This window comes from Apostichopus japonicus, chromosome 9, assembly GCF_037975245.1.
Source record: "Apostichopus japonicus isolate 1M-3 chromosome 9, ASM3797524v1, whole genome shotgun sequence".
Classification (NCBI taxonomy): domain Eukaryota; kingdom Metazoa; phylum Echinodermata; class Holothuroidea; order Aspidochirotida; family Stichopodidae; genus Apostichopus; species Apostichopus japonicus.
Genome location: NC_092569.1, coordinates 25,270,669 through 25,289,808, shown reverse-complemented (window position 1 = coordinate 25,289,808; position 19,140 = coordinate 25,270,669). Strand labels below are relative to the sequence as shown.

The 19,140-nt window shown below is 38.7% G+C and overlaps 1 protein-coding gene across 3 annotated transcripts in view; it reads left to right on the top strand.

The window, feature by feature from the left end:
* The window catches only part of LOC139974124 (uncharacterized), a 49,872-nt gene extending 33,830 nt beyond the window's left edge, over positions 1-16,042 (top strand). For 2 of the 3 annotated variants that reach the window (XM_071981055.1, XM_071981059.1), the window contains exons 2-4: positions 7,481-9,696; positions 12,552-12,719; positions 13,449-16,042. In XM_071981055.1, the coding sequence (XP_071837156.1) occupies positions 7,501-9,696; positions 12,552-12,719; positions 13,449-13,691 (2,607 nt within the window). In that variant the 5' untranslated portion in view covers positions 7,481-7,500 and the 3' untranslated portion in view covers positions 13,692-16,042. Of the gene's footprint in view, positions 1-2,115; positions 2,487-7,480; positions 9,697-12,551; positions 12,720-13,448 lie in introns of those variants that run through there. The other variant, XM_071981056.1, reaches the window with a different exon arrangement.
* Positions 16,043-19,140: the final 3,098 nt, after the last annotated feature.

Here is a 19,140-nt window from a genome sequence, read left to right as displayed (position 1 = left end):
TTTATGGAGGTCAAATGTCTTGAGGTCATAAGAGGTAAAGGTCTGAAAAATTGTAAATACGCCTCATTTCATTTACCAATAATAGAAAGGTTTAATTTAAAATATTTCACCATTGTCTCAAAAGTGCTATACATATAGAACCATTTTGCTTTAAAACACTCTCCATATTTACAAACATTTTTTTAGAGGCTATATCGTGAAATAAGAAGTCATTAATACAGGCGGTAATTAAACCTTAATTTTTGACCTATTAATGTCGGAACACAACTACCATAGATGGCTGGCTACACACCTGTTTCCTTGATATATATATATATATATATATATATATATATATATATATATATATATATATATATATATATATATATATAAATATATATATATATATATATGTAGTCACACTTATTTACGATCTCAATAATAACTTTAGTTTGTCTTGACAATTTAATCATTTAATAATATACACATAATCACTTACCAGACACTTAATGACCATTACTATAATTTATCTAGTACAAATAACAATATTTGTAACAACATTTTTCTTGGAACATAACACCCTAATCCACCAAACCCACCCATCCTACCCCTGCAACACCCACCAGTCCATCTTATTGGTGTTGCAAGACGTTTAGAATTGGGGAGGGGGCACAGATATGGGAACTACCTTGTTGGAATGGACACAGACTAATAGTAATTTGAGCGCGGCGAATGCTCAAGGGACCGGCCATAGGACATCTGGTGGGTGTAAAGAGAGAAAAGTCCCCAAACCTTTGCTGATGCTAGAACTTATGGTCAGCTACAAATCAATAGCGATTTGGAGGTATAAACGTCAGGGAATGAAACTGCAGTACACGTAAGGAATTGTGCATCTTCCTGCCTACTTCATTTTACAAATATCATTTGAGGCACCAAGGTAAGGAACACGGAATACTGTTTTGCCTGTTGGTGGGGGTGGGGCTTGGTCTTGCTACTGTTGTCCCTTCACATCGTATCACTTCCTCTTTACCATTTATCACATAATCGAAAACTATAAAAAGTTTGATGCGTATTCAACAATAGTACATTGCACAATGTCCTTTAGAATGTGCGTGAATGTGTTTTGTCATGTAGTAGCATCATGGGCGTACGGGACCATTTCAGTTTGGGGGGGCAGAAACTTTTGTGCCCGAAAGTTCCCGTGACACTATCTAAGCGGAGCGCCACCATCAGTTGGCGCGTAGCGTACAAGAAATTTTTTGGCCAAAAATGTCTCTCAGATTGCCGGAAAAGGCCCTTCTGAGGCCTTGCAAGTTGCATCTAAACATTCTTTATTTTATAATCTCACATTTTAGAAATTTACACTTCCCCGAATATTTGGTAAATTAGAAGAAGAAAAAATGGTAACATCACTTTGAAGGGGAAAAATAGGACAATATATTTTTTAAGCTCCTATTTAGTTACCGTATTTATTATTTTAACACAGTACTCAGCTACCTCCAGAAAAACATACATTGTTCAACGACACGTAGGCGGGATAATGTCGCTGTGTCGGGTGAGACTGCAATTTGTCTCACAAAAAAGTATAAAAAATAACAAAGAATACGATAAACCTGTACTTCTAGGCTTGTAGGCACTCCTCCCCCCACCCCCCCACCATCCATGAACAAGAAAACGTTTCTTATATATACTCATGTCGGGGATGTCCAGGTATACAGTTGACTAGTTAGACAAATTTTTTATAGTGCAAAAAGCGTGGTAGTCCAGATGAGTTGCGCTAACGGTGGTGTTACACGGAAATATTCGGGCAACATGATGCTAAATAAAGAAAATCATTAGGCCTATATTAATATTAATGTCACAAAACAAATAACATAAAACGCTCTCCACGGAATTGTCGGGCAAAAGTTTGAAAAGATTCGGGCAAGCTACTGCATATTTATATATACATATATTTTTTTTCTCCTCTTAGGCTGCCTGAATTTTTTAGGACTTTTGCCCGAATTTCTTGTCCTCTGGAGATTTGGGGGGCAGTCTGCCCCCTGCCCCCCGCCTCGTACGCCTATGAGTAGCATATAAAACCGGTGACAATAACATTTTCAAAAATTCTGATTTATTTCATAAAGCCATACTACAATAGAAACGTATGCTTGATTGCGCTTACTACGCATAGTTACACGATGACAGGCAGTTCATTGTATTTCATTCAACTTACGAAACTGGGTATTTTCGTATTCTATATATAGCACAATAATGACGTCACTATACATTTGAGGAAACAGCGCACTGGATTTGAAACTATAACATATAAATCTCTTCACTAAATCTTGACTGTCATACACACTTCAATCAGGTTTTCATTCATTACGAACACTGATTAACATAATAGTATATACTCTGTTATTTGAAATATCATCTTACGTTTCGGAAATGGTGACAACAGACGGAGAACTTGGCGTGTTAAAAACCCGAAAGTGAACAATGGTCTGTTGACAAGCAAAAAGGTACGTACGGTACTATGCATGCACCAGACACTGCTTAAATTGTAACTGCGTAAACGGAGTATATGCATGTAGCTACACCTACTTTATTACAAATTGTCTATTTTGTCTAATTGATGGATTTACATATGTTATTATGTTATCAGAGTTAAGTATCAATTGAGCTATAGGAAATTATTACTAATGTTTAGGCTGCTAATAAGAAGAAATAACCTTACATAGTCCTACGCTATGGTGTATTTGGAACATGGACAGTAGTTACTGTACTAGCTATGAGTATCGGGTGGTATTTCCGATAATGTAAACAATTCCATAGTGAGTTACTATAGGCAACATTCTATCGGCAACAGTTTACTGACTGTGAGTTCGTATCTTAATGTTAAGTCGAGTGGCAACCTCAATGGCTTCACGACATGCGAGGGGAGGGGGTGGGGGGTGTTAAAGACCGGAGTGTACTAGGAGGAAAAGTAGCATAACTCTCTGTGTAGGTGCGTACCCTGTTAAGGGTGCTTGAGCACTCAAAAGTACAGAGTAACACAACGCGCGACATTGTGTTTACTATGTACAACACATGGACCCCAAACAGCTTTGAGCTCATGAAAAGTAGGGGCATACTACTGTGAATATTATTGGTGACATGCTACCTCACACACCCCTACATCTGTGAATATTACGGTTGTATATACGGTTATAAGTTGCCACCCCCCCCCCACCCCGCAATGTTAATGTCTACCACTATCTGTATATACATATTTATACATAGAAGTATATAAATATATATATATATATATATTCACTATTTATATATTCACTTTATATATTTTCACTATATATATATATATATATATATATGTATATATGTTTGTGTGTGTGTGTAATGCATCAATTGAAATACATTTATAAATTATCCATAATATATACACACACACACACACACATATATATATATATAAATATATATATACATATATTTATATTTTTAGTTATATATATATATATAGTTATATATATATATAGTTATATATTTATAGTAATATATATATATATATATATATATATATATATATATATGTAGTTATACATATTTATTATACATACCTAGTTATATATGTTTATGTATACATAGATATATATATATATATATGTATCACGCCAATTGGACACGTCGAATTGACTTCACAGGTGTAAATGCATCTATTGTAATGCATGAATACATTTGTACATTCTTTTATCACTTCAAGGTTGGATATGGGCAATTCCTTACTCCTCGGTCTTCCACATAACAGATTCATGGACTCCAATTAATCCAAAACTCAGCTGCACGTATTGTAACTCATTCTCATAAGCATTGTCATATCCACCCTGTCTTAAAAAGCCTGCACTGGCTACCTGTAAAATATCGTATTATGTATAAAATTCTCCTTATTGTTTATAAATCACTTAAAGGACATGGTCCAATGTATATTTCTGACTTATTACATATTTATGTCCCATCTCGTAATCTAAGATCCAGCTCTCAATTTTTATTATCTGAAATTAAGTCCAAACATTCTTGGGGGGATAGGTCATTTATTGTTTCTGCCCCTCGCTTATGGAACCAACTTCCCTTAAAAATCAGAAAAACATCTACTCTCTCTAACTTTAAGAAGAGCATAAAATCCCACTTAATGACAAAAGCTTTTATATGATCTTATACCATTAAGTTTTTCTTCTGTCATTGTTTTGTATTATTCTGTATTATTTGTATCATTTCTCACTGTCATTTGCGCCATGAACATTCTTTGAGTGGTGTGTGCGCATTATAAGTCTTATTATTATTATTATTATTATTATTATTATTATTATTATTATTGTACGTTTCCCTACATAGTATATAAGGAAAGGTACTGATCATGGAGGGTCATGTGACTCGCTCCCTTTTCCTCAAGTATACTGTATAAAGGTATTCAACAAAGCATACAGGAAAATTAAATTAAATTAATTTAAATTAAATTTGCTTCAAAGAGGTGAGAGGCTTGCTTTAAACATACTCAGAGGCGCGTATCTGTTTTCACCCTCTGGACTTCAGGCGGTCAACAGGTATAACCTTAATTTGTGTAAAACTTGGCTCAAGGGTTCACAGTGGCGTAGCCAGCGGGGGCAGGGGCAGGGGCGGGCCCCCCTAGTTGAAATGCTCGCCCCCCCCCCACTTACCCTCCAAATGGAATTATTGACTGAGAAAAAAAAAACTTTAATGCACACAAAATATATTGCTGGGCCAATGTGCATATTACCATGGTTTTTATGCAATTTTTATTGTTTACCTTTTACTTAATTCTCAATCTGCGAAATTTGGTGGCCAAAATAAAAATCACTTCCATGGGAACATTGCCTTGAAAAAGAATTTGACCCAAGCAGCAGCGCAAAAAACGCCACTGTCTCTGTATTGTCAAATGTGGAAACGGGTTGGCAATTTAATTAACCGGTCTCCGCGGCACTGACAAGCCAGCCGAACCGAATTGTACAGTTGCTTATAATAGCGTTTTCGACTTGAATATATTCTGTGTTATAACATGATAACACGTGTTATGCTAGAGGCACATTTTATTGCGGCCTGTGTTAAAAAAAAATCACGTAAACAAGATGCATGTGATGATAACGACTGTCCATTGGAGTCTACACATGCCTAGTTTCAATGGTAACCTTCGTACACAGTACAGCGTTTACCAATAGAAACGAGCTGGAAAACAAAATCGTGTTGCTGGCTCATGTATAGCTAATCTATAATACCACTACGATGTACTGTATTGTATCTTTAACATATCTAGCTCTCGCATGCTCCCAAAACATAACACGTGTTAGTGTGTTATAACACTCTGGCATATAAATGCATAATATGCTACACGTTAAGAACAAATATAAGCTCACACCTTTTCGGCTTGGGTGCACAAGCGGAGGCTACGTTCAGTTTATGTTCACATGGTTATCCCTGATCCCTGGATTGTGTTCCGAAATGATTCACACGTGAGTGACGTGTATGGCAGAATGAATATCACAGTATTTAGAAACAATTTGCATTTTGACTGAAACTTACAACATTGTTATGTTTTGCTACGTCTACGCGACCAATCGCGATGTGTTTCTTGGGTTAGGTACATTCAACACAGAACAGCCTAGTATTCTATATACGTTTGTGTTTCCGTAGTGAGCTCATAGGCTCGAGGTGACCAGACGTCCTCGATTTTCGGGGACAGTCCCCGATAACAGTGTGCTGTCCCCGAAAATGTCCCCGATTCGTCAAAATGTTCAGGAATTTCGAAAAGATCCCACATTATTAGTAAAATAATTGTAAAAACAAAATTTAGTCAAGTGTGCAGCCGCAGAACAAAACTTATAACCAGTATTTCAGGTGAGCCAGTGTAAAGTGGAAACACTGTTAAAAATATGCTAGATCGATCTAGCCTAGCACTCTTTCGACCGTTTAAATGGCAACTACGGCGACACAACGACACTTATAGTGTGAGCATGAGCAAATCACAAGCTCTCAAAGAACCACGTAAAGTAAGTGGATTTCATTTAAGAAAAAGTTACATTTTGAAAATAAATTTGATTTAAAAAGTGCTTCAAAGTATCACCATTTTACATCTAAGCACCTTAGGCACTTGAAAATGTTCCACCCCCTCCCCCATATCAGTCACGCAAAAAATGTCCCCGATTTCAGTCACGAAAATATGGTCACCTTAATAGGGCGCGAAATTCGTCGATAAGTTCGCAGACAGTCATCAGAATATGCGAATTAACCTTCGCTAGACTGTTTGAGTGAGCCTTAGAAAGTGCAAAAGAATGGCCCAGAGGGGGAATGATAACATCTTTTTGTGGATTGGGGGGGGGGGGGGGGGTTGTTACACTCCCAGGCAAGTCAGATATCATGCTGATCATCTTTGAATACTGACAGAAAAAGCATAGTCTATTCAGATTTTTAAAGAGAATTATCGATGACTTTTTCAGTGATCTGTTTTATCGTTAATGATACCTATGTGGAAATAACATAAACGTCAGCTAACTAGAGTGATCATCTGTACCCTACATCGTTGATACAATACCCGATTTGCCACAGTTTGTCATGCAATCTGTTTGGTATGTACGGAAGCGTAGAAGAGACATTGCATTGACGCGTTACAACTTGACAAAACGACAATTATCTGCAAATTGACGAGTTGCACACTTACTACGTATACCATCTCGACAAGATGACAAAAATCAGAAAATTGACGTTTTGACGAGATAACGGATCTCGTCAATGCAGCATTTTTCTGCAAATTGACGAGTTGCACACTTACTACCATCTCGACAAGTTGACAAAATTCAGAAAATTGACGTTTTGACGAGATAACGGATCTCGTCAATGCAACAATTTTCTGCAAATTGACGAGTTGCACACTTACTATTATCTCGACAAGTTGACACAATTCAGAAAATTGACGTTTTGACGAGATAACGGATCTCGTCAATGCAACAATTTTCTGCAAATTGACGAGTTGCACACTTACTATCATCTCGACAAGTTGACAAAATTCAGAAAATTGACGTTTCGACGAGATAACGGATCTCGTCAATGCAACAATTTTCTGCAAATTGACGAGTTGCACACTTACTACCATCTCGACATTTGCATTGACGAGATCCGTTATCTCGTCAAAACGACAATTTTCTGAATTTTGTCATCTTGTCGAGATGGTATACGTAGAATTTTCGTTAATGGTATACGTTATATAAACGTGTCATTAAAAATGGTCGCTATTCTTCAAACTTGGAAGAAAGGTGTCCTATGATGGGACATTGTATAAACAAGTATGTGTTAACAATATTAACTGACGTCATGATACATAATAGATTCGAAAACAATGCATTTTCACATGAATCATACTAAATGTTGCTTTCAAACTGCACCCTTGACTTACATCGTGATAATTTTCAGGTTGGAATATGATGACAATTCTATTTTTTTGTGTTCACAGCTAATCACACAAGTACTATCATGGGTGATCCAAACTGGTGGAAGGACAATCCATGTCCATTACATCCAGGATGGGGTCTTCAGGATATCTCTGACCTTGATCTCGCGAAATTGAAACTAACCATTGACACAGATGACAATGTTAAAAAGTTGATGGTAGTTGAGGCTCTCATTTATCGAGCATTTCTGGCCAACCCAGAAGGAAAAGGAATGCTATACAACAAAACGCCAAACAACTCAAACGAAGCGCTGGAGTTCCTTCAACAGGCCGAGGATAAAGTTATGAGTTTATTCCCTAATTCTCGGAACGCACAAATTGGATACGGGATCGTCATTAACACATTTCGCATGTGGGTTAGTGCAGATGCAGAATTTCAGGCAAATTTAGAAGCACTGGAAAAGGATAAAACCCAATTCCCTAAACATAAGGCGTACGTTGATGTTGTTCGTGCTTACATACTTTCCAGGCTAGGACCAAGATGGAGAGAGGAAGCGCTGTCTTTGTATCAGGATGCACTAAAGGAGTATTCTCTAAATGACCAGTGGCTGTTTGGTAAGGCACTGATGGTTGGGAGAAAAGCCCGACATCAACGGGGATTAGTAGGTTGGAACTTTCCCTTACCGAGAGATATTCGAAGCATATTTGAGGAAGAAGAACGATTACTGGAGATCGTATTATTGATCAATCCACAATTTCATCTTGCCAGGGCATATTATGGACAGGTTTTACATAACTTGGACAGATATTCCAGACGAGCAGCGGAGGAAATTAAAACAGCATTAAATGGAGACAGTGAAAATCGTTCCATTTGTATTTTAGCAGCAAAGTTTTATAAGGTAAAGGGGCCATTTCCAATAGCAGAAACGATGCTCCTGGAATTGGTTGGTAGAGTCAACATAGCAGAGGTCCATTTTCAACTTGGCTGTCTTTATCGTAAAACAGCATGTGATACCAATGATGTTCTCTCTTTTCAGAGGGCAGCATTATATCATTTTGAGAGAGCAAAGGAGTTAGACAATTGTCATTATCCTTCTAGAGTAAGAATCGCCGAAATGAACGCTTTGCTGGGTAGAAAAAGAACAGCGCGTAATTCATTTAGGGATCTTTTTGCGGATGACTTTAAAGACAAGCCTCATCACATGGGCAGTGAGTTCATGGCCCTTGCAGCTGCTCTTCAAGTTGATATCTTTGATCCACCAGACATCAATAAGCATTTACACAGGCTCATTGAGCTTGCTGTGGCCTTAACAGATGACACCGACAGTGTTCTACAGGTTCCACGTGGCTCTATAGACAACGATATCGATAAGTGTCTAAGAAAAGTAGAAAAACTAAGCTTTGATCCAAACATAGATGTCAATATGAGACGAGATACCGGACTCCAGATCGCCAAGGCACACCTGATGCTACACAGAATAAATGATGCTATGGAACTGTACACTGATTTGTATGAAGATTACGAAGCTAATGGTGAAATCCGCCAGGCAGACGTCATCTTCGGTCTTGGCAAATGTTATTTACTAAAGGCAAAGGAGGTTAGGGTACTAGATGGGTACACTACATTGGCGGGGAAACTCTTGAGAAAGGTATTCCTCTTTGCTGGCAAATTAAGGGCAATTGGTGAACATAACCGTTCCCACGAACTGTACGCCGATGTTCATTTGGCAAAGGCAAAGGCGTCGTCTTCATCATTGGGTCTTACATCCGATATCACCAACTTAGTGCCTGGTAGTGAAACGTGGCAACAGCTAAAGTTGGCAATTCAAAGAGGCAGCCTAGAAGCTTGTTATATTTATATTTCATCTTTACAGGTTTTGAAAGACTACTTTTTCAAGGCTGACTGCAATATTCCTAAGACACTGGCAGAAATCCAAGTTGTTTGTGAAGTTGAAATTCCATTGCACACCAATTTCACTGTTACTTGTCAAAATGGTTCAAATGTGATAAGCGACATAAAAGCTAAGAAGGACTTCATTCAAACTGCAATCAATGAAGTCATTGGATATGGCATTATAATTACGCCGGATTCCGTAAGTGAAAGCATCTCCAGTATTACCGAACAAGTAATAGAGTTACGCGAGAATCGGTTGAAGTACGAACTAGAGCTTCTTCGAAGTAAGAAAAGTAATACATGGGAGACAGCATACAAGAAAGCACTGTCTAATGTAATTCGAGTTGCAAGAAATATGCTGGATAATTGCATTTCAGTTTGCAAGGTAAGAACAAAATTGCATGGTTACACATAAGTAAATTACATTGGTACGGGTTCCAATGGGTCGGTTCCTTTCACGTTCGACCATGGTATCACAAGATTGTGGCAAGTTCAAGCAAAGGCACAGCAGTAGGAGCAGTGGTGTAGAACGAAATTGAGGGGGCCCGGGCCAGCATTACCAAATAGGTCCCTAAAAGAGATTTCATTGCAAGCAGGGTTCGGCGTATTTGAGCAAATTTTGAAATGTTGCGATCCATGTAATTGTCACTCCTTTACCTCATACAGGGGCGGATCCAGGTTTTTGCCAAGGGAGGGATTTGATCAGGCGCGTATCCGATATTCTAATCTTGGTGGCGCGAATTACTATCCAAGCGAAGCACCACCGTTGTGATTTTTGGGGGGTTTTGATACCACCAGATCCCTGGAAATGGCACTTCCAGAGCATGAGAATGATCAACCCAATGTACACTTTGGACTGAGAACCAAAAATTTCCCAATAGCTTTGTTCACCCATAACCTTTTCGAAGATTGTCACCCGTCACACATCATGTTCTACCTCATCGCATCTCCCGTGGATCTTTGCATTTGTAGGTGATTCTACGTCGCGGCCTACAATACCCGTCAGTCCAACTTTTGACGGTTTAAAGCCCATTATTTGTTCCGAATATTAAAAATCACATTTCTCGTTAACTTTACTTTTAAACCTACCCATAATGTTGCACAATCATCTGTGGACAACTAACCAGGGACGTAGCTAGGATCATATGATTAGGGGTGAAGAAACTCCAAAATTCCAACTGAATAGAATTTTTCCAACTGAGTGTAGGTGTGTCTGGAGGGGCCTAGAGGGGTTCACGACTTTGTGGGGTGGGGGGGGGGTAATACAACAGTGGTGTTGACTTGCGAAACATTGTCTAGCATCTGTGCAGGAGTGGGCAGTAGAAAACATAACATATTATAACGTTGCAGACAGTTTGACAACAAAGCAGGACCCACCATTTGTTGGCCGGGAACTATATTGCGATAAGGCAGGCCAGCTTATAACACTTACTAGCAAAAATGACACCTAGCTGTTTAGATCAGTCGGGTTTCTGTGTACACTCTCAGCAAAATTAAAGTGACGGTAGTAACTATAAAGCGAAGCGCCACCATCGGTTGGCGCGGAGCGCAGGAAATTTCACAATAGCAGCCAAAGTGGCAGCATCAGTGTCTCTGCAGAGACCCCCAACAGTCATAACTGCAAGGACACTGGGCAACAGAACCCCTAATGATATTTAAGTAGAGTTTTCGTGTTCACTCTCAGCAAAATTAAAATGACTGGAATGGTAAAATGTGTAGGTTTGTTGATGCTTGGACAATTATTGATGGCCGTTCTATGGGAAAGGTCAAGGGGAGGGTGTGTCCATCTCCAGGTTTGAAAATATTACTCTCAGGACGTGGCTTAAACGCTAAATAGTGCGGTTCATCTCTATTATCTAAATCACCAGGAATTACCAATTTGCATGGAGGGATACAGCCAATACATATTACCTACTTTGAATGGAGTTCGAATTTCAGGATCAGAAATTTGGGTCAAATCACTCAAATAACAATCTTCAACTCTATCCTGGGTAGATCTATGCGCGCTCTGCGTGGATCCTGCGAAACAGGAGGGCACTAGGTACAAAAGAAGGTTCTTTTTTAATTAAGAAAACTCAAGGGGGGGGGGGGCTTAAACCCCCAACGGGATAGGGGAGGAAGGAGCATGGAAGGGTAAACGATATTATGTTATTCCTGACGGGGAAAGGTTTCAAGAGAAAAGAGAACGTACAAATGGCACTAGAGCACCAGGTTTGCCCCTCCGTCGCAGAACTGTTACTACTGTTCGTAGTACTGGCATCATAAAGTAACTGCCAGTGTCGGCCACAGATGCGATCTGCTTAGCAAGCTCTAGGTCTCGTTGTCTCAGTTCCTCCACTGTGTATTCAGGCTCAATTTGATAGCATCAAGTTCAAATGCATGTTCTCGTTCGTTCAAGAAATGCGAGCCCGGAAGTGTTTCGGAAGAAAATTTTGACTACATATTGCCTTAGTTATCGTGACCAGCGCATAGGAAATGAATATGTTGAAATACGATATTTGGCTGGCCTACGTCACGAAACAAGCGGGAACTGCCGGAATTCAAACAAAATGGCGAATGCTACGGGTGACAATTAAATCGATTTTTAAGGTTGAAAGAAATGTCTTCGGTCATTCGTGTTGCTTCTGTCGAACATAGCCTACTGCCAAACGATATTCTCTTAGCAAAACAAGTCTAGGTCTAGTATATCTCTGAAACAGTCCCCACTTACATCTGAAAACAATCCAGCATATATCAACTTTCTAGGAAGAACTCAAGACTTTCTTATTCATGAATGCATATCCATTTGTTTAATAACTGTTGTATCCATTTTGGGTACTTTGCTCCTGCAGCGCTTCTGAGCATTTTTTTAACTGGATAAAATATATCATATTAATATAAGAGGTTTAAACTTTCGATTAGGCTGACCAAGCTCTTGGTCATATGATAAATATAGGGCGGCATTGCAATAAATGCATTCTTACCATGCACAAACCACAAAGTTACATGCCTCCGCGATAGTGGGCTATACCATTTCGACTTTAGTTTGAAGGCATATTGATGATCCTACACAATGAAACGAATACAACTTGCGCTAATTATTATTACAAACTGCTGCAAACCTCATTTTGCATTTACAGTACGCATGCATCCACACTCTGGAACTGATTTTAAGAAGTGATGCTACTCTCAGTACAATAAAACAAAGCACTTCCCAAGGTAAAAAAATCTCCTTCAAATTTTACTTGACTGTCCTTGCAGAGTGGTCTTATGGAAAAAAAAATATATAATACTATGTTCAAAATCACGAGAGCCGACAAGATCGACAAGGATAAATGCCAGCGTGAGATAGAGAAATGGGCGAAGAGCATATTTCGTGAACTTCCTAAGGAAAACCTACCCGATGGACTTTTGAAGAGGATTGTTGAGGTAATTTTTATTTCAAATGCGGCACTTGCTACACAAATAAGACAAGGCTGACCTTCAACAAACAAATACAATGTCTATTGAATATCTCTTTAAGACTTCCTTGACGATGACGCAAAGGTTCATTGGTGCAGGCTTACATGTTGATGTTATTCAAAAACTCAATCAAAACATGCTCTGTAAAATCAGAACGTCATTTTATGACATTCAACATTTATTATTGACAAACGTGTAATGCATTGTAGACATGTCGTGGTATATTTATGGTTTATATATTATGTTTGTGCTGCACCCAAGGAACTGACCTATTAGTCAGGTATGTATATGTTAGATCCATTGGTCCAGACTCTTAAAATTCATGAGCAACAGAGGTTCAAGCTGACATTACTCAAAATGTTACAAGTGGTATACAAATACAATATGAAACAACAGTAAAATTGTTATTGTTTTCAGCGGTGCAAAGAGTATATAAAATCATTTTGTGCCTAACATTTTGTGCCTAAAGTTACCCTAGCCAAATGGCTTTTCAGTAGATATGGTAGTTTTCTGGTTGATACAACCATCTTAACTTCCACTCATATGCCATCTTATGGATGGATCATCGTCGCGTCGTCATCATCAAAAGTCACCGCCATAGTAACCATCGTCACATTGCACAGCTTTCTAGTTCTTTAGTTCTATGTTACACATGTCACATGTATTCTGAGTTGCTCTCGATTTTTCTCCATATAGGTCCAACCAATGTATAATGAGGCAAATGTATGGCTGTGGGCCATACACAGCTTGAATAACTTGGAAAAACATGATCTCTCAAACTTCGAAGTAGGGGAAACATTTACTATCAAAATAGAAGACAAACCTGATCTTATTTTACAAACTGAAGATATCGTGACAGAAAGTTGTGAAGGTGTAATGGACCTCGTTGTTGACTTAATACAAATGTGTGTTATCGATAGGAAAAGGGCTGACGAATGACCACTCAACAAGGTGTTGCTGTTGGAAAAAAGATTTCGTTTACGGTTACGTAATTTCGAACTGTACGTTACCGTTATTCGTGCGGTAACAGTATAACGAGACGTCGCATGCAGACACAACCAAGCTGTTTTAAGACTATACATTTTTGTAAGTATTCTGGATGACAGATAAGAGTAACATTACCTTAAAAATCGAACTGAATCTTCTGGAAGATTTCTTCTTGTTTTTACAGCAGTTTTTTTTTATGTTGGGTGCACCCGGTCAGTTCATGTAAGAAAGGTCACGGCTGATGAGGTTAACCATATGTCAAGTTACGTAACGTGTTGAAGGCACTGAAAGGAACAGTGTGGTGATGTTGTGCGCGCTACTAATGGTTCTCGGAGTAGCAGGGTTGATGTTAAGTCTGGGACGATTCACGGTTTTATACCGGCTGCACGACACAGCAATTGGCAGGATAAAGGTATTGATAATAGTAGATTTATGGAACTACTAAGGCTGTTATGGTAGTATTTGACATTTAACAACAGAGGGGAAATAAAGATAGAAGAGTTACTAACCCTCGTGTTCATGCTTTGTTCAATTGTGTCATATGTGTTCGAAGCGGAGTTTAAACGTTATAAATTTCCCAGCCTGTGAGCCAAATCACAGGAGTGTGGTAGGATTCGGACACTTCCTAGGCCATTCCATTTACCTATTAATTTCGGATCACGCAACCGAGGAGGTTTTCAAGCGGTTACACTTGTTGTCAGACAACACTGTATAAAACGCCTACCAGTTTCTCCTTTGCGGCTATAGTATTGCTATCCTGGCTAAGGAATAGTCCTTTTAACACATAAATACAAGCATGGAGGTTTACCTCCATGATACAAGTGGGGAATTCATAAAGAAAGGTTACACCTGTTTTGCCCGTCGGCGCATATATCCGACGCAAAGGGGGGCAGCACAATAACACTGACTGCAGAGCCGTATATAGAGAGAGTTTGGCCAACTGGCGATTTGTGACGTCACACGCAAACCATGGGCATCAAAATAGGTCCAGTTGTCGTTACCAGTTGCGCGAAACACGAAAAACACCACACACAATATATAGCAGCTTTGCACACTGTGCTCGTTGCGAACAAACGAAGCGACTCAGAATGTCAGATTTTGACAGGCATACGAGGAACAAAATGGATATCAGGTAATGAATTAGAGTATGCGTTATTTAATGACATTTACGTTTATCTTCACACCTGAAATGCACAGAAAACTAGCTGAAAACCTGTCATTACACTTGTTTTATTTTACGCCTCATACTACTACACTAGTCCTACTTTAGCCATACAAACGAAAAGCACACATCACAGTCCTGGCTAGGCTAGATTACAGACGCACAACTATAGCATCAGGCCTACATTAATAGATCCTTCAATTAAATAAAGTAGGCCTACACATAAAATGACAATTTATGCTTCACTGATCTTTTCAGGTTTGCCAAAAGTAGTTGTACCAGAGGTCATTGTCTTAAACTCCAGAAGTTACAAAGTAGGATTAATATTCGGCATAACTTTTTCTCTAAAGTCTAATACAAGTAGTGTGAATGGGTTTAAGAATGCTTTGGATGAGTACATTAAGCATTGTAATTGGGTATGACATTTGATGTCCTTGGTTGTATTCCTCTCATATAGCCTTAGGGTCCTTAATGGGGACTTGAATGTCTCTCCTGGTCTTTTTTTCTACTAAACTAAACTATATACTTGAGTGTAGGAGTTAGCAATAGTTTGGAGTCTGTGGGCAAACCTAAGACTGATATTGTGGTGTTAATTTCTCAGGAATGTACTTACTAGGCTATAGTAGGTGCAACAGATTGAATGGGTCTGTCGAGAAAAAAACCTGCAACAACTGAATACTGGTGTATGTTGTAGCTTATGTATTTTCCATTAACATATATACTATACGGTCATGTCCTTAATAAGGTTTCATGGATCACACTGACATAGTGTGCCTACTTGTCAGTGTTGTCAACTGAGCACAAGGCTGATGACATCATTCAGTTTGTTATTATGCAGACAGCAAATGACCATAATGATAATTATTAATTGTTACTTATTCTTCATACTGCCCTTACTGGCCTTACCTGAACAGTGATGTATAAAAATGCAAGAAGTCGTTAAGCTTTTCATTTAAAAATCGTTTCAGCCTGTCCTATTTCAAACATATGATTGGCAGGTTTCCACGTTACATAGCTTATCAAAATGGAGCTGTTCTGTAAAGCAAGAAAATCACACATATGCATGCATACAAACACACTCATATAACAATTTCTGAATATCTTTTCAGCTGCCCAAAGGTACTGGAATGCAAGCTCTGTTGGGCGAATTAAAAAACCCTCATTGTACTCTTTTATTATGGTCGGCGTAGCTGGAACCAGCAATGATGGTGATGTGGATTTGACAGTACCTAGACAAGAATTCAATAGCTGCTTTGTGTTGAAGTGGGTTCAACTTGCTCAAATCCATGACAGGATGACGACTAGACATCAGGATGAATTATCTGTTGCAGAGCTCTATAAACCAGGCAGTTGTTAAACATCCATTGGGTGACCCTCACAGTCTACCATGCACTGCATCGCAGAAGCAAAATGAAATGTGTGTGATGCCTTCATCTTATGAGAGTGGAATTGTATCAGTGTGGCCTCTGTCAATTTGGCTTCAAGTCTTTGTTTTCTTGAAAGCTGAGAAGATCTTTCAGTCGTTTCACACTGACCTCTGTACTTGACAATTCATGTGTATTTGCCAGCTCAGGAGGAAGCCAGATTTTAATTACATTAACCAATGCTGACTTTTTTTTGGACATGTGGTACATCTGCAAGGAGGTGAAGGAAGCAGTTGGAGTTGCATGGATGTGGAATCTTGTTGATAGTCTGGCAGTCTTATCCACAGATTATCCCAAAGCTTCTCCACATTGTCACATTCAGAACTTATTACATTGATAAACTTGAAAATTGCAGGAATCTAACGAAGCACCCATCAAGGGAATTTGTTTGTATAATTATTGAAAGCTGTGACCTTCTGATGTGACAGACTAATGTGAAATAAAGGGCAGTAGATTTCCTTGTAAATGAACCTTGTTATTGTTTGATTGTATCTAATGTTTGCAAAATTTTAAGTTGCATGCTACCAATTGAAACATAATTCTTTCTCTATTAATGGGATATAAATACTTCTCCTTAAAGGGTGTGAAGACTCCCGCACAAAGAAACGTCTCATGCCGGTTATCTGACCTAGTTTCGAATGCGGTGTAACAGAAGTGTTAGACACCACCGTTGATCCCAGAAAATACACACACAGCTTGCTACCATCTGTAAATAGACTTTAGTGTACAGTCAATACAAACATCACGGTCAATACCCACAACACAGTGCACATAGCAGCGTGGACATCTCAGGTCTAGATAAAAGATAACAAGGTATCAGGTTTCATTACTGTCTGCATTTTGTAGCGACACAAAAAAAAACTTCACTTGCAAGCAACGGAAAGTAAACTTTTTCAGAGGGCGGCATGCGGTTTAGGGCGAGCCTTCAATACCTTTAAATATACTGCATCGGTTGTTGTCACTTGATCATTTGCTTGTGTGAGCTAAACAGCTTAAATAATATGTAAAAAATAATACAAACTTTCAAATTGCCAGATATTTACTTGCTCAAAATCATTATCCAATCATGATTTGTTGCTATCCTTGAGTCCATTATTCAGATGATGAGGCAGATTCCCTTCAACTCTCCATGATGAAGGTAAAACCTTATATCTTAACCAACTGCCATTGAGTGTCCATTTGAAAGTTTCAAACACACAAGTGCATTGATTAAAACAAAGACTTTATTGCTGTGGTTGCAGGAACTGGATTTCAGTCTAGTAGTCACTCACCAGGTTCGTCTTTATCACAGTCTGCTAACTGTGGCTTTTTATGTTAGGAGTTTTTCTTCAGGGCACATGTCACCTTTGATTTGTACAAAAAGTCCTGAAATTCAGGGAGTTAAAATTTACTGTCTAAAGATAATTTAAAAAGATTTTTTTTTAACTTCAATCGTCAATGTGGGTGTCAATTAAGGGAATAAGGAGTTACTGATGCAATGACTTTCTGGCATAAGTGCATTTATAATGTGTTAAAACTTGAAAGGTGTATCATACTGCATCCACCCCCCCCCCCCCCCTCTTAATTTGCACTCCGTTGGAATGCACAGACAGTTTTGCTTATTAATGAAATACCAGTTAACACTAAATGTTTAAGTCTTCCTTTAAAACAGTCAAACGAAACAGTGCATTGTATAAGCCAGGCCTACGCAATAGTTTGAACATTTCTTTATCAACATGTGGTGACAGGCCCTTAAGATAATTCAGTGACCAAGACAAGAGTGTAAGGTAGTCTTTGGAATAAGCATGACTAAGGCTAGGCTACCAGTACCATAATTAACCTTGGCCTAGTGGTCTTTGAAATGTAGCCTAGGCCCCTGCTACTTTGATAAATGATAGTTGACTGCATCCAAATTAAACCAAGGCCTAGGCTATACTTTGGAAGAAGAAAAAATTAGGCTGAAGTCATTTTAGCCTAAAAAGGCTAGGCCAATGCTGACAATTAACACAAACCAAGATCATTTAACCATTTGGGCACTTGTTTATGGCATACTAAAAGGGTCTATATAATTAGGCCTGTATGTGTACACAACCCACAAGTTGCCAATGAGTATAGACCTAGCCTAACTAGTTTAGGCCTAGGCTACTTTGTTTTCCTTAGGCCTAGTTTAATTGGGCCTTATACTGTGCCATATTATGTAATGTGCTATAACAGTTGTAGTAAAAGCAAGAATGGTCCAGGTCTAACTAAACCCAGGCTTAACTTATGCTTCGGGCTTAACTAAGGTTTAGGGCTTTACGTGATGCCTATAGGCTAGCCCACCCTTTTACATTAAACTTAACGTGATACTTTTTTAGGCTAGGCATAGCCTAGGCATACAATAACTAGGAATTAGGATACCTATATGTGCGACTGAAACTGCCATGCCTATGATTAGGAGAGCTGACATAATGAAATCGAATTTGTGGATCGTAAAACGAGAGACAATAGCCATGAATGTAATTACAGAAACCAGTCTGAACGTAAAATTCTCGCATTGCTTGTACATTACTCGTATTACACTAGGGCTTATGGCTAGAATGGGCCTAGGCCACACAGACTTTTTTTCATTAGATCTCCATCTTGTTCTTTCTACTTCCAAAAAATTCCTCTTCTTTTATGGTCAGTCGGAAAATCAAACAACAATATCCATGTTCTGACCGATTGCAGCATCCCCAGCACCATTTCTTTCATAATTTCGTACTTTTTTCGTGTACACAAACGATAGTCTATACACTAACCCTAACCCTAACCCCCTGACTATCCCCCTGACTACACGACAGTTTTGGCGACGAGG